The sequence below is a fragment of the Mirounga leonina genome, unplaced genomic scaffold (genome assembly GCF_011800145.1).
Source record: "Mirounga leonina isolate KUSES-001 unplaced genomic scaffold, KU_Mleo_1.0 Mir_165, whole genome shotgun sequence".
In the NCBI taxonomy this organism is placed as follows: Eukaryota; Metazoa; Chordata; class Mammalia; order Carnivora; family Phocidae; genus Mirounga; species Mirounga leonina.
This window is the reverse complement of record NW_023270415.1, coordinates 51,435,989-51,451,710: the sequence shown is the minus strand read 5'-3', so window position 1 is coordinate 51,451,710 and position 15,722 is coordinate 51,435,989. Positions and strand designations below refer to the sequence as shown.

The window sequence follows — 15,722 nt, the reverse complement described above, 5'->3', positions numbered from 1 at the left end:
AATTCAAGCACCATTTTATCTAAGCAGACCGAGATGAAAGGAAAATTTTCACTTGTGTTCAACTTGGTATCTATAATCAATAGTTTCATCTAACCAAATATCGATGTGACCTCTGCAAATGTGAATGTGAGAGCATTTGACTTTCCAAATTCTGGGGAATCAAAACACATTCGAAGGCTCAAGGCTACTTATTATGAAATATAAATAGTCTTATTACTTGGGAGGAGACTTAACAAACAGCATTGAGCAATGAACAGATTTTGCCCATAATAAAAAATGAGTTTGCTGAATCACCAGTGGGAAAACTGTAACACTATCTGATAAAGAAATGTAATTATTAAAAAGAGAAGGAAATACACAAATGTTAAACATGACTAAAAATAAACAGCAGGAGAGAAGTCATTATAACCCCATAGAGGGACTTCCTGGACCACACATGATAATGATGCCTCCAAGAAGGACGGATTAGCCACGTCTCCTTACATAGGCAAGAGTTTGCCCAGGTCTAGTAACAAAACAATTATTATATTCTTGTGAGACCATTTTATCCCATTGTAGGTAATTAAGTCATTTGTAAGCTTTCTCAATCACTGAATCTACAACCCCATAGTGCCAAATAAAGGTGGCAGATATCCATGGATGATTTCTTTTCTGATCTGGATCATGTACCATTGACAATTAATATCCTGGATTGGAGCCGGTTTGAAAAAATTCCCAGTCCACCAGAAGTCCCAGACTTCTTGATTTTATAGTCCAATTAAATTAACACACACATGATGGGAGAGGCGTGGGATCAACGTTGTGCTTCCAACTTTTATTTTGCCAAGTAAGGACATAAAAGAAATAACCTAACTTCCATCTACAATCAGTGCCATAAAAGAAACCATATTTTATCACAAAAAGTGTAGAAAGGTAATAGTCTTAGAATAAAGGTGAATTTCTTTTCCAAGGAAGGACACATGGTAATGTCATGGAAGCATTCTCTCTAGAACACATGTTAGCACTTGGACTGATGCTCTATGACATCTGGTTCCTCACTAAAACCACACTTACATTAAACAACCAGTATGGAGGAGACCCTTCATTGATTAATGAACTTTTATGTTCATATACTGGAAGTAGCCTTAAAGTTTATGATGGTGAGAGATTTAAAAATAAATGTGAACTGTAAGTTGGACAATATATTCTCAATTTCCACAATTACAAAAACATTCATTGATCTCTAAAACTCCTTAACGGAATATAGAATATTTCTATTGTATCTTTTATATAATGTCCCTAATTATTCAGATGTATCAGATTTGTTGAATCTTTTACAATGGATGATAAATGGCTACATTCATGAAAAAGGGTTTTCATTTACTTTTTTTCTTTCATTATTACAGTGTATTACATAACATTCTTTCTTACTAATCATCTGCTGAGTGTTTATATTAAGAATACAATATGAATTGCTTTCATATAATTTGAAGATCACAGAGAGGTCCTTTTGAAATAGAAATAAGATCAACACCCTGCTCTCAACACTCAATTCTTCCCATTACTAAATTTCACTGAATTTACATTTTAGATGAATTTTCTCCTGTAATCTGGTCAGTGAGGGCAAAGTTTCCTATCACATTTAGAATATAATCCAGTGTTTCTCATGATCTACATGTCCCCCTGCTACCTCTACAAGCTCAGTTCCTGGGACTCTCCCTTCTACTGGCTGTTTCTACCAAACCAGCTTCCTTGATGTTTCCTCAAACACAACAGGTACATTTCAGTCTCAGAGCCTTTGTCCTTCCTGTTTCTCTACCTGAAATGGTTTTCTGCTAAGACTTACATTGCTTATTCCCTCTCTGCTTAAATGTCACCTTGCTCAAGAGGCTTTCCTTGGCCAGTTCTCCACCATCACTCTATCTTTTTATTCTGCTGGGTTATTCTTCAAAATATTTATCACTATCTGATATTTGCTTATCAATTTATATCTGTCTTCATCACTAGAATGTAAGCTTAATGAAAGTGGGGACCTCTGTTGCATTCATCATTCTATTCTATCCACAGCGTTGAAAACTACACATTGTAGGCACTGAAAAGTGTTTGTTGAATGAAGACATGAATGAATATAAATGTAAGAAAATATTTTCTAATTTACATAAAAATAATGTATTGCTAGTCTAGATGAAACTAAACTATACCTAATCCATTTCTCTAATCACACAGGAATTACTTTTAAAGTCCTATAAAACTTATAACAACAAACCTATTCTTTAAAAAAGAACATAAAAGCAAGTATAAATGAATACATCTAACCCTTTTAGTGACCATCCATTTGAGCTGAAAAGTGTTTTCTTTTCTTCAATTACACTGCAATAGTTTTAAAATCAAGGTAGACTCTCTTTACAATCTTAAAAACAAAAAATAAAATCCAATAAGCAAACAAACAAAAAAGATAATGGGGGGGTTATATACCATGATGAAATGATCACTGAAAATTTTATGCACCAACAGCAAATGATGTTTAAGATTACAAAATTTAGTTTTGACCATACTGAAAATAACATACATAAAAGTTACATATGTAACTTTTATGTAACTTTTATAATTAAAACTATCTCATAGACCATTCACTGGCCTTTATATTAATTATTCAAGTCCAAAAAGGGCTAGTGTTTAGTAACTCTAGCCTTTAAGGGTTGAAATGGACTGCCCAGTTTTATGTTAAATCTTCTACAGTCTAAAGAAATATTGCTGTAATTATTCATTGTAGTTCTTCCACAAGAAAGTAAATTGTGATTCCTCTGAGAATGATGAAAAGACATTTCAAAGCAGGTTTATAGACCTGGATGACATTCAAAAGGAAGATAATAGGGCCCATTATCAATCCCTGAAGAGCACTTGACTTTAGTGTATAAATATATTTTTCCAATACTAACTGTAAATTACTAATAATCAATCACCTGTTCCTAATGACTTGTGACCAATGGCAAGTTTGGGAAGGAGGGCTGGTCAAGGTTACAGGTGTAGGCTTTGGCCAGGGAAGAGAGTAGAACTAATTGGTCTCTGTGGGAATTGAACCTGCAAACCCAAATTCATTATCTCCACAAGAAAACAAACTCCTCTAAGCTGACCAAAATATACCAAATTTCTTCAAAATGTGATTCATGTCTAGTTAGCATTAATGTTTAAGAACAAAAATAAAAATCTGTTTTACTAATTATTTGATTATTCAAGGAGAAAGAATTTGAGGTTGATATATGGAGAAAAATATCCAGGTTTCCTATTAATGTTAACTTTTTAAAAAGCCATTTCTAAAGGCACATAGCTCAAAGCCAAACATGATCAGGGATACTAAAAATATAATGTGTTTACTTAAAGTGTCAAGCACAAATCAAAATAGGATTAATCGTATTAATAATGAAGGGATTTCTTTCTTTTTCTTTTTCTTTTTTTATTATTATGTTATGTTAATCACCATACATTACATCATTAGTTGATGTAGTGTTCCATGATTCATTGTTTGTGTATAACACCCAGTGCTCCATGCAGAACGTGCCCTCCTTAATACCCATCACTAGGCTAACCCATCCCCCCACCCCCCTCCCCTCTAGAACCCTCAGTTTGTTGTTCAGAGTCCATCGTCTCTCATGGTTCATCTCCCCTTCCAATTTCCCCCCTTCATTCTTCCCCTCCCGTTATCTTCTTCTTCTTCTTCTTTTTTTTAACATATATTGTATTATTTGTTTCAGAGGTACAGATCTGTGATACAACAGTCTTGCACAATTCACAGCACTCACCATAGCACATACCCTCCCCAATGTCTATCACCCAGCCACCCCATTTGAAAAGGCATATTATGACTAGAAAGACATACTGAAATTTTTCAGAATTCGGTAAACTGACTTTCATACAAATCACCACACTTAAAGTGTTATGTGATTTTGGAGACATATTTTTATTCCTTTTGAGTTTTCATTTTGGCTATTTTATTCTCTCCTCTTCCTCTCTAGGTCATCTGCTCTTTAGTCTCTTCTAAACTCAACCTACTCTTCTGTGTTCTGGATCTACTCCTTTACAAGCTGAACATCCCCACTCATATGAGGATTCTTAAATTTTAGGCTCTCAAACCCACTCTCTCTTCTCAGCACCTTAATATGTCATTCATTCAACATGCGCTTACCATCCTGGGTAATACAGTATTTCGCCACCTAAGCTTTTCCTATCACTCAGAAAGTCTCATCTTTTTTTAATTAGAAATATTAGCTTTTTTTTAATGTCTAAATTTCTCTCTCTCTCTTTCTCTCTCTCTTCCAGTAACAGACTGTTGACAATTCTGACTTTTACCCTTTACTATACAACTCAGGGTAAAAAATTTCCCTTTGCAATCTCTCTACTGACCCACATTTCTCCCCACTGTGAGTTCTGAGCCCTTTAAAAAGAGGTAATTCAAGTCTCTACTTCCTCTGCCACTGCAAATATTGCCCCTGAGAGCCTGCCATTTAACAGCGCAAATAGGAAAAGTAGTTTGCAGAATAGTGGTTAAGGCAACCTTTGAGAAAAGACTCTGACTTTCCCCCAGTCTTTAATACAAATAGACTGTTTCTGTCTCTCCAGAATCTTTTTTTCCTCCTAAATACTGGTGCCAAAGAATGATATAGAGGGATTCACTTTTTCTTGTATTCATTAAAGAACTTAAATAAAAATATTATAATGTGAATAATCTGACAAAGTATCTACACTTCTAATTTTGCATCTTTCTCATTTCTAGGGTTCTAACACACTATTAGTTTTGGATAAAGAAGATAAGTCAAATTAGTTTTCACCTCTTATTAGAGAGCATTACTGAACTTGCCAGCATTCATAATAATATTTTATACTATAAGCATATTCAATATTCAATAAAGACCATTTACCACTTGTAAATTTAGTCAATACATCAATAACTTACACAATTCAGACTTCACTGTATTTCCAATCTATGGGCATCCATGATGGAATGGTTTGTTGACTTTTAATAAAACTCTATTAATCAGCTCTAAGTAAATATTTCCTTGACAATTAGCACATCTTCAGTATTTATAAGGAACTAATCGGGTAAAATAGTTAGTGTATAATACAGGTCCTTTTCTAAAGTAAAAAAGGAGATGAGTTGATAAGACACTTTCTCAGAAACACGTATTTTCTCCCTAGCCTTGATGTCTGCAATCCAGACAGCTAACAACATAGGGCCTCATCAGGGGCTCTGAATGACACAGAACCTTGTGACCCAGCAGTAGTTAATAATTTTCTTCACAACAGAAGTACTTACAATAGTAAAAAGTGAAAATTAGAAAAGGTCCAATCTAAATGAGTGAAATAAATAACGCTACTGGCGTACAATGTGACCCAGCCTTTACACATGATGATGTTGCTTTATATCCATCAGAGAGATGACCATGGAAGTTACAAAGTGAAAACAGAAGATGTCAAATACAATGCATGGTTTGAGTTCAGTTTTGCAAAACTTTGTGAGTATAAGTAGAAAAGAATATATCTCAGCATTTATAACTGTGGCTTTCTACGTATGGTAGGATTTTGATCATTTCTTATTGCTGCTTTATATTTTTCTATAGTGTTTGACTCTCCATAATTAGCATACTCCTTTATTTTTAGCAGTAAATGCAAGAGACGTATTTGCACTCCTAAAAAAGAAGCCATTTCTTCCCTTGCAGGAGAAACAAATAACCATTTTGTTTCCCCAAACACCCTGGACAGACCTTTTACTTATTTTTATTTATTTTTTTAAAGATTTATTTATCTCAGAGAAAGGGTGAGACCATGGGGGAAAGGGCAGAAGGAAAGAGAGAATCCTGAAGCAGACTCCCCACTGAGCGCGGAGCCTGACGCAGGGCTCAATCCCACCCTGAGATCACCACCTGAGATCACCAAGAGTCGGCAGCTCAACAGACTGAGCCACCCGGGTGCCCCACCCTGGATGTACCTTTTAGAGCACTTACTACATTAAGTCAGTTATTTGATTACTTAGTCTTCTTGGCTAAGAGATGAGCTCCTATAAGAGTCATCATTACTTCCCATTAAGAAAGCATCCCTGTAGTAAGCCTAGGGCACAGCACATTACAGATGCTCAATAGATTTTGACTGGCTCCTTGCCTCTTACTTTCATTCATCCAGTGTCTTCTTTCTCCCATACCTGGCTCTAGTTCAATTACCTTCACCTCTATCAGGTGCCACAGTCTTTAAGATGCTATGAACAAAAGCTGAAATGTGCACAGGCATCGTAACAAAAAACAATTTGGTGTCAAAAAGATGGCATTTGGCAAAATCAGTTAAGCCACCACTAGGATCACTCTCTGAATACTGGTTAACATATGTACAGTAACACTAATACAACAGAAACTAAGGGTGCAATAGGGCCAGGGGAGTAGAAAGTACCTGATTTCGTAGTGGAGGGTCTCTATGAGATGGGCAATGGAAGAGTCATTTTAGTTGAATTATAGCAAAGTACGGATATCTTTCTGTTGTGCTTCTTCTGTATCATGATGAAAACCTGACAATTCCTAGCCTGTCACACGACAAGTAGAACTAAGATTTACATTTTGTTGTTTAGGTAGCTCACCTTATCTAATGTGGAAGGTTCACCTAAGTTTCTGATGGCAACAACCTCTTTACCTCCTCTAGGAAATTAGGGCGCTCATCCACTACCCCCACTCTACCCTCAATACTATTCTAATGCCTGATAGTGTTCCCAGGTCCAGATATTCACTTCCTTCCAGGAGAGGTCCCAGGATATCTATATTTGAGGAAATTAAGGGAAACATTCTGGTTGGAAATGGGAACCAGGGCACTTGTTTAGAAGCCACACACACAAAGAAAGGTATCGCTTTACCAGGTAGTGTTTGTTTTGTATGGGCAGTTAAGTGGTTAGGGGTACCAACCAGCTGCCTGCGTTCATTTCCTAACTCTGCTACTTAGTGGCTGTGTCATATTGGGCAACTTTCTACTAAAGTTTCTGTGCCTAAATTCTCACTTGTGGAAATGCAAATAGCAACGCTACATCGCTAATAAGGTTGTGTGAGGAGTATGTGGGTTAATATCCACAAAGCGTCTAAAAATGTGTCTGGTACAAGGTAAATGCCATGTAAATGTTCACTCTTGATAATATTTACTTAGCTTTCATGTCATAAAAATGAATGTTTTGAAACAAATGTTTTGAAACATTATATACATATACGTTATATAAACATACATTATATATTTATATTACATATAATCTTATAAAAATATTAAAAAACAGACAGGTTGAAGATGATCATCAGGGAAGAAGCACTAAAAGTCCTTTCAAATACCCCTTGGTATCACACCATTTCCCTCTTTGTGCTATAGAAATAGGACTCTTTTTCAACTCTTTCTGCTTCCTCATATCTCCTGTTAATTACCTCTGCTACCAGTAACAATTCTTTCCCTCAGATCATAGCCTGGAATCTGTCACCTGTTCATAGATGTCTGCAATTGATTCTGTACATCCCTTTGTCTCTATCTCAACCAAAGTCAATTCAATCATTGTCTCCCTCTGGTAATTATTTACTGAACAGGAAGATTCATGAAACATCTGTTGTATGTTACCATGTGATTCTTATAATCAATTCCTACCACTCTCCTTACTTGATTGGCACTGCACAGTTTCCCAGAAATTTGGACATTTCCTAGATTGTATTTCTTTTTGAGATTCTGTATGAAAGGGCCAAATTATTTTATATTTTTTTCAAATGTCATACCCATAACTACTAGAGCAAGGAAGTTTCTTTTAATATGCAAAAAAGATAATTTTCCTATACTGGGTATTTAAAAGCTGGGAGGATTGCTTGGATAGTTGTTAACATGAATTTCTAAATTCTTCAATTGCATGCAGGGATCACAATTAGGCACCCCCTTTCCATTAAGCCTCAGAGTCAACTTTTAAAATCACCTCATGGATATGGTTAGATATGTACAATGTCATGGTAAGCAGACCAAACGGTTCACAGATTCAAGTGGATTTTGACAATAAACTCTGCTAACATTAGTGACATAGCCAAACAGAGGGGAGTCTGGCAGAAGTGGAACTCAAAAGAATCACAGAGATAAAGACTGACAGTGTTATTCTAATTCCCAGACATGAAGAAGCTGCCCTAAGTAATAGATGGGAGTGTCTGGCCGATACATCCTTATTGACAGATATATCGCCCCAGGTGTACCCTGTCCCTAGCTGGACTCCTTGAACCCTGGAAGCATATGACGCTCCTTGCAATGATCATTTGATCATCAGCCAGTCCTCTGACTTAGAGTCCCATGAAGTTTTCCACCACAGTTACAGAATGCACTGGTCAGGCCAAATCAAGCATCCCATGCAGTTAAACATTACATATCTTATTTTAAATTAATAATCTGTCAAACCAGTTTCTCTTCCAATTTCAGTCAGTATTTTCATGTCTTAGTTTCTGAATTTCAAAACAGAGAGCCAGACCCTTGTAAAAACCTTTTACAAGATTTCTGTAAAATTCGTACCTTTGAGATGGAAAGAATTCTAACAAATTTCAGATATTCAGATTCTTTAAGATATCCCACAATCAAAAAAATTTTTCAGAATGAAACTATTTATTTGCCATTGAATTACCTATTTTGCATTTTTTCACTCATTTGCACAGCATAAATGTATAGAATAGCTACCAAATTCTAAGAGCTGTGCTAGACAACTGGGCTGGAACCACAACATACGATCACTTCTCTTTGTGGAGTTCACTGTGTCTTGAATGGCCCTAACATCACATTGGAGGGATGGCCTTTGACTAAACCATTACATCACATCAAGTCAGCTGTTGGCCAAGGTACATACCAAGGACAGCTTCAAATGTTTGCCCTGTCCTGATTCTGGGAGTCAGGCCACATCACACCCTATCTTGAGATATGACAATCAAACCTGTGTTTCAATTTCCTCCACCCTCTCCTGCTTCTTATTTGTCTCTTCTTATTATATTCTCCTCCTCCTCCTCGTTCTCCTTCCTGTCCCTTCCCCTTCATCTTTTTCTTTCTTCTTTGGCAGGCAGCGGCTTTTTGAAGATTCATCTCCAACACATGCATTTGCCAGGCATGTAATTTCTTTAAATAAACGCGTCCTTAATATCTTCCAGGGGCTTGGGGGCGCCTGGGTGACTCAGTTGGTTAAGCATCTGTCTTTGGCTCAGGCCATCATCCCCGGGTCCTGGGATCAAGCCCTGAGCTGGGCTCCCTGCTCAGTGGGAAGTCTGCTTCTCCCTATCCCTCTGCTCTTCCCCACCCCCCGCCACAACCGCTTGTGCTCTTTCTCTCTCCCTCTCGAATAAATAAATAAAATCTTTTTAAAAAAATATCTTCCAGGGGTTTGAAGGGGTTCACACATTCTACAGAATTTTTTTCTTTCTTTTTTATTTTTTTTTAAAGATTTTACCTATTTATTTGACACAGAGAGAGAGACAGCCAGAGAGGGAACACAAGCAGGGGGAGTGGGAGAGGGAGAAGCAGGCTCTCCGCCGAGCAGGGAAGCCCGATGCGGGGCTCGATCCCAGGACCCTGGGATCATGACCTGAGCCGAAGGCAGACGCTTAACGACTGAGCCACCCAGGTGCCCCTATAGAATTTTTTTCTTATTTTAATGGTGATTTTATTTTAATAATATAAAATGTTTTACAGTAATAATTCATAACATAGTTTTTTCATTTATTTTTACAGAATATATTTTAGCTTCTCTAATTCATTTCTTTTTTTGCAAACTGAGATCCTTAGCACCCAGTAGGAATCCAAGGACATATTCTAGGGAGCCCATAAAAACTGGGTCCTTTGGAAACACTACTCTAAATCTAAACAAATAATTCTACCCTTTGCCCTAAAGAAATTGCTTACTTAACTAAAAATAAACAGATGGAGCTAAGTGGCAGAAACCAGTCTTTCATGCTATCTATATTTCCAGCACAAATTAAAGACAAGGATGAGATGGGCTCCTATGAAAATGGGCAATATTACCAGGTCTTTCTTATACTCACATATTGAATACTGTGAATTTGTATCATATCACTTATTCACCTCTTTATATTTATAAAAACAAAATCCAAAGTCCAAAAACATGGCTTCCAATTCATCCCTGCTAGTACTGCTCTCTGTTGCCATAGAAAAGTTGCTGATTATATGCCAAAAAAATCTTCATACCGCTTATTTTAAATTACAAACAGCATTTAAACATGAACTGGATGTCAAAGATTATTCAGAATGCCAGCTATTTAAAGATATGAATCTATAATGGAATTTTCTCTTCCATATTAGAGTTCTATTCCCTTTAGTTTGGGTAGATCTGTTGAAATAGAAAGTCTGAAGAAAAGTACTGATGAGAATATACCTAGCCAATCCTTAAAGCTTCCCTTGCAGCCTGTTCTTCCTGTAGCTGGGATTATAACAGTAGCTAGGACCACTGAATGAGTGTGTGATTCCTACTTATCTCTCCACTAGGTTGTTTGGAAAGAAAGGCATGGGATGTCACTGGGATTCATAAAAGGCGTGAACCCTTTCCAGAGTCCCCAGATATCACAGTGCTGAAAGTGTTAAAGTTTAAATTCTAGGTAGCTTTCCTTACCTTAACGCAGGACACCAATATCTGGAAACCAGACTTTTAAAGTTCTTTCTCTGTTCCAGTTCTGACAGTACAATTTTCCCACAAAATACTGCTTGAGGATGTGCATGCATATGGATTAGGTTAGAAGGTAATTCACTTACCACGATAAATTAGATACAGACATTGCAGCAATTTATGGAGGAGTCTTGTGGAGAAGTTTTCTCTAGATTTCAGAACAGGGAATGAGTAGGTCAAGTAGACAAGACCACTGGGAATTTTAGCTTTGCTGCTGGAATGATGCACTTACAGTTTGAAATAACCTACAAAGAAAAGAAATAAAATGTTATCTATAGAACCCAGTCTATATGACTTTTCACAAACGTATTTCATCCAGGTCAATAGTTTTGTCATGGTATAAGACACACAAAAAATACATTTTTCTCAAAATATAAGACATATTATAAACCAAAGATAAAATTAAATCAACCCTATGATAAGCTGAATGCTTTACCTTTAAAATAAGTTTAAAGATTAATACAATGTTCATTCCCTGAAGTAGAGAATACAGGGAAAGAACAGAATGTGTTTTTAGATGCACCAATTTTTTTCTCCATATGGTCAATCAGTTATGCTCTCTAAATTAGTTTTATATACTTGTACTAAAAGGATCAAAACAAAGATCCTAATTGGCCATAGCACACATTAAAAAAAAAAAAAAAAGCTCCTTGGCACAAATTATTATCATGTCCAAAGCTGTAACAACAACAAAAAAATAATAATTCACTACTACTTCTAAGCAAATGAGAATTTTTATTGAGTAACATGTGGGAGGCAAGGCAGTATGTATTTACCTAACCTTTCCACACACTTTTTATGAGCATCTACTCTGCAGTGTGTCCTATGATCTTGAACCAAAATTTCTGTAGGGCACAATTAACTCCATGGTACTGTATTAGGGACTTCAGTTCAGGTCATTAACCCAGTACAGTTCAATTAAACAAACATTCATTGAGGATATACTATGTGTACATACACTATCCCAGGTACAGTTCAGGGATAAGGATAAATGACACACAAATAAGACATGTTTCTGCCTTCAAAGAATGTTTTATGTAAAAAAGATGATTATAGGGCGCCTGGGTGGCTCAGTTGGTTAAGCGACTGCCTTCGGCTAAGGTCATGATCCTGGAGTCCCGGGATCGAGTCCCACATCGGGCTCCCTGCTCAGCAGGGAGTCTGCTTCTCCCTCTGACCCTCCTCCCTCTCGTGCTCTCTCTCATTCTCTCTCTCGCAAAAAAAAAAAAAAAAAAAAAAACCCTGAAAAAAAAAAAAAGATGATTATAATAAAATGGAGTAAGTTTTCTAATAAAGGTTTACACAGAGTATATAGAAGCAAAAAGACTGAGCAAAGCCAGTCTTAGGGATTTGGAAGGATTTCTAAAGAAGATACGGACCAAACTACTAACATTAGGTTTGGCTGCAAATTAAAAAAAAAAAAATTCCAAACTCAGAGTGGCTTAGAAAAGACAGTTTATTTCTCTCTCCTATAAACAAATCTTGAGTCTTAAGAAGTCCAAAGAAGATACAGCAATTCTATAAACACACAAGATGGAGGCTTCCTTCTTGTCATTCTACCATTCTCACCATGTGGTTCCCCTACATGTTCCAAGTGGCTGCTGAGCTCCAGAGAGTCTCTGTGTTCCAGTCAGCAAGAAGAAGAAGGAAAGAAGGATGCTTTCTGAAATTTACACATGACATTTCTCCTTGCACTTCACAGGACACAGCTTAGTCACTTGGCCACCCTTATTCTATTGGAGTCTAGAAAATGAAGCCATTATTCTAGGCAGCTACAAACCAAGGTGTCTATTAGAAACTGGGGATAAAAGTGGGTATTGGGAGAAAACTAGCATTGTCTGCCATTATGTTTGTGACTCGGTGACTTTTACTCACAATATTTTATGATTCTGTACCTACTGCAAAGTGACAAATGTGGGGCAGAGGTGAGGTGCAATCAGTCTGTGGTTTGTTGGTAATTTTACGTATTTGATATATAACGTTAAACATCAAACTCCTTCAGTTTTCTTAAATCATTCATAGAATCAACAAAATATTTTGTGTGCCCTATTATTTACCAGACTCTAAGTATGAAGGACACAAGTTTAATAAAATATGGTCTTTGCACATAAAGAATTTACTGTCTAACATAGATGTCATCATGTAAAAAAATAAAAAATAAAATGCACTCTGAAAATTGCTCAGTATATACAAGGGCATATGAGCAGCTACAGGGGAAGAGAGAAATAACCATAATTCTAATGGATTCTAATTTTAATAGACCCTGTCTGCCAGTTGAGTAAGCAGCTATAAGATCTATATCTTAAATGGTCTCCTTACATTCCCAAAGAGGTTTTCAAGTCCACCCTGCCCTTGGTTAATTGTTAAAGCATATGGACTTCCATCTGTTAAGGACAGAGGAACTCCAAATTCTGCTCCCAAAATTGGTAACTTCAAACTCTCAAAATCTGTATTACCTGATTCTTATCAAGGGTTCGATTACCAAAAAAGAAAAAAAAATAAAAATGTATGTACTATTGTCTGATATAATTCATTCTAGATAATCTTAATTCTTAATTCTATTTTTAGAGAGCTGTGTATCTGGATGTCATTATTTTAATATGTAACCAAATTACTTTTACTGAATTATACTTTGGGGTTTTGCCAAGAGTTTGCATTGAGGGATGTCAGTAAAGATAATAAATAAATAAGTGAAATCCAGGCCTGTGAAATCAGCTATAAGGTTTAGCAGGATATTTACCAACACAAAAATGTTGCCCTTATGAGCACTCAAAGCAAAAATGTGCCAAGTTTCAACACTAAGAAAACTATTATTCTAAAATTCTGAGTTGCTTTAATCCTATGGGGACATTATCCTTCTTTCTTTGCTTTAACTTCTGAGAAGCCCTGCAACAAATTTGTCACATTTCTTTAAGAACTATTCCAGGCTTCAAGGTCTGCATTTTTATCCTAACATTTTTTTACCTTTTCGGGCAAGTTTAATTTTTAACCTGTTTTTGATAAACACACATACATATACAAACATATGTACATATATATATATACATGCATGTAAATAAATATAAAACCCTCCCTAAGTCTTTTTTAGAGTGAGAAAGAATATAATTAAAAACAACAATTCCAGATTTACCTGCTTCTGAAGAATATAGGAATAACATGTGAAGAAATTTGATTTCAGGATCTTTGATCAAACCATATGAAACTATTGTTTTTGTAGGTCAAAATGGCCAAGTATTATCAATGTATATGGTGCAACTTTATATAACTGAAGGGTTGACCAAAACAGCCTCTTACTGTTGCCTTCAACCTGACTCAACTTTAGACAGGCTTCTTCCTGACTCTAGACCCCTGACCTCTCTTTTCTTATAGTGTTTACTATAGAAAACTTGCAATTGTAAATTCTTACTCTGCCCCTTTGAGATAAGAATCTATCAGTTTATTGCCAGTTGCACAACCCAGTAATGTCTTTCTTAAGGACTTCCATCCATTGGAAATGTAACCATCAAAGATTGTGCTCTACCTCCCAGTCTCTGTGGGAGGATAGGTGCCTAACTTCTTTAAGTACCAACCAGCAAACACAGATGGCCTGATCACATTGAGCAACCTCCTCCTAACATCCTCCAGTACTTTTCAACTAGCTCACTCTAGCACTTAAACCCTCCTGTCCTCTGTTTCAGCAGAATTGAGATCAGTCACTGTCCCTTATTCCAAAAGTCTTGAATTAAGTTTTCCTTGCCTGTTGAACTCAGCCTGGTTTAATTTTTCTTTGGGAGGATATTTTTTTTTTTTTATTCCTTAAAGTTCAGGAAAATTTCCTAAGATACTGGCAATGTTGTTAAAAAGTACAGTCTTTTCTCAATGCCCTTTACCTGTAATAACTACCAACTTGGATTTTTAAAAGTTTATATTAAATGTGGACTTATAAAATAAAATAAATATTAGAAAACTGCATTTTTTTCTGATTTTATACCTAGGTATTTATAAGAATAAAATATATGAACATAAAAAAATTCATAGTGGCCCTTCATAATGATTTACAATAATCACTCTGGCATTTATTTTGGTATTATATCATCTTTTATTTTCATTTGCATCCTATAACTATCTAATTTATTTCTTCAAGCATACATACCCACCAGACATTCAATAAAGTTTACTAAATTTTGTAACACAAAAAAGACTATGATGTGATGTTTTCAAAGGCCTTAGAGGTGGACTTGTTATTCCCTTTAAATGGCACTAAATGATTCATTGCTTGCCAGTAAAACCTTTCCAAAGAAAATATCTTTAGGATTTTCAGGAGAGATTAAATTTTCTGTACATTTTGATGATTCATAATCTTTTTTTTATAAGGATTTATTCATTTATGAGAGAGAGAGAGCATGAGCAAGAGGGGCAGAGGGAGAGAGAATCTAAAGCAGATTCCATGCTGAGAGCGGAGCCTGACTCGAGGTTCAATCCCAGAACACTGAGATCATGATCTGAGCCAAAACCAAGAGTCAAATGCTTAACCAAGTGAGCCACCCAGGGGCCCCCATGATTCACAATCTTTATGCAAATCCCAACAGCATTCTCCACACTTAAGTATGAATTTATAGCTTTCAGGCGAAATTCTAACATTACTAACAGCCTCCACCTGCCTCACTGTCACAAAGAGAGTGTATTTTCACATTAGGGAAAACTTTTTAAAATATATGGATTGATTTGACTTTGCCTGAATGCCCAGCCATGATTGTAAGTTATAAGCATACGCACAACTGTTCTCTTGAGGTCACTCCTTTAGCACAACGTTAAGGAAAATAGTATGTGAATTTAATACAAGATCCCTCATTTGACATATTCATTAAAAATGTGAATAACCTGGGGCACCTGGGTGGCTCAGTCACTTAAATGTCTGACCCTCGATCTCAACTCAGATCTTGACCTCAGGACTATGAATTCAAGCCCTGTGCTGGGCTCCATGCTGGGCCTGGAGCCTTATGAGAAGGGAGAGAAAAGAGAGAGAAGAGAAGAGGAAGAGGGAAGAGGAGGGAAGAGAAGAGAAGAG

The 15,722-nt window shown here is 36.3% G+C and overlaps 1 protein-coding gene across 3 annotated transcripts in view; it reads right to left on the bottom strand.

Annotated features, from left to right (window-relative positions):
* Positions 1-10,920, bottom strand: part of OXR1 (oxidation resistance 1) — a 353,292-nt gene extending 342,372 nt beyond the window's left edge. For all 3 annotated transcript variants that reach the window (XM_035011740.1, XM_035011743.1, XM_035011734.1), the window contains exon 1: positions 10,762-10,920. In XM_035011740.1, the coding sequence (XP_034867631.1) occupies positions 10,762-10,784 (23 nt within the window). In that variant the 5' untranslated portion in view covers positions 10,785-10,920. The remainder of the gene's footprint in view (positions 1-10,761) is intronic.
* Between the last annotated feature and the right edge of the window lie 4,802 nt (positions 10,921-15,722).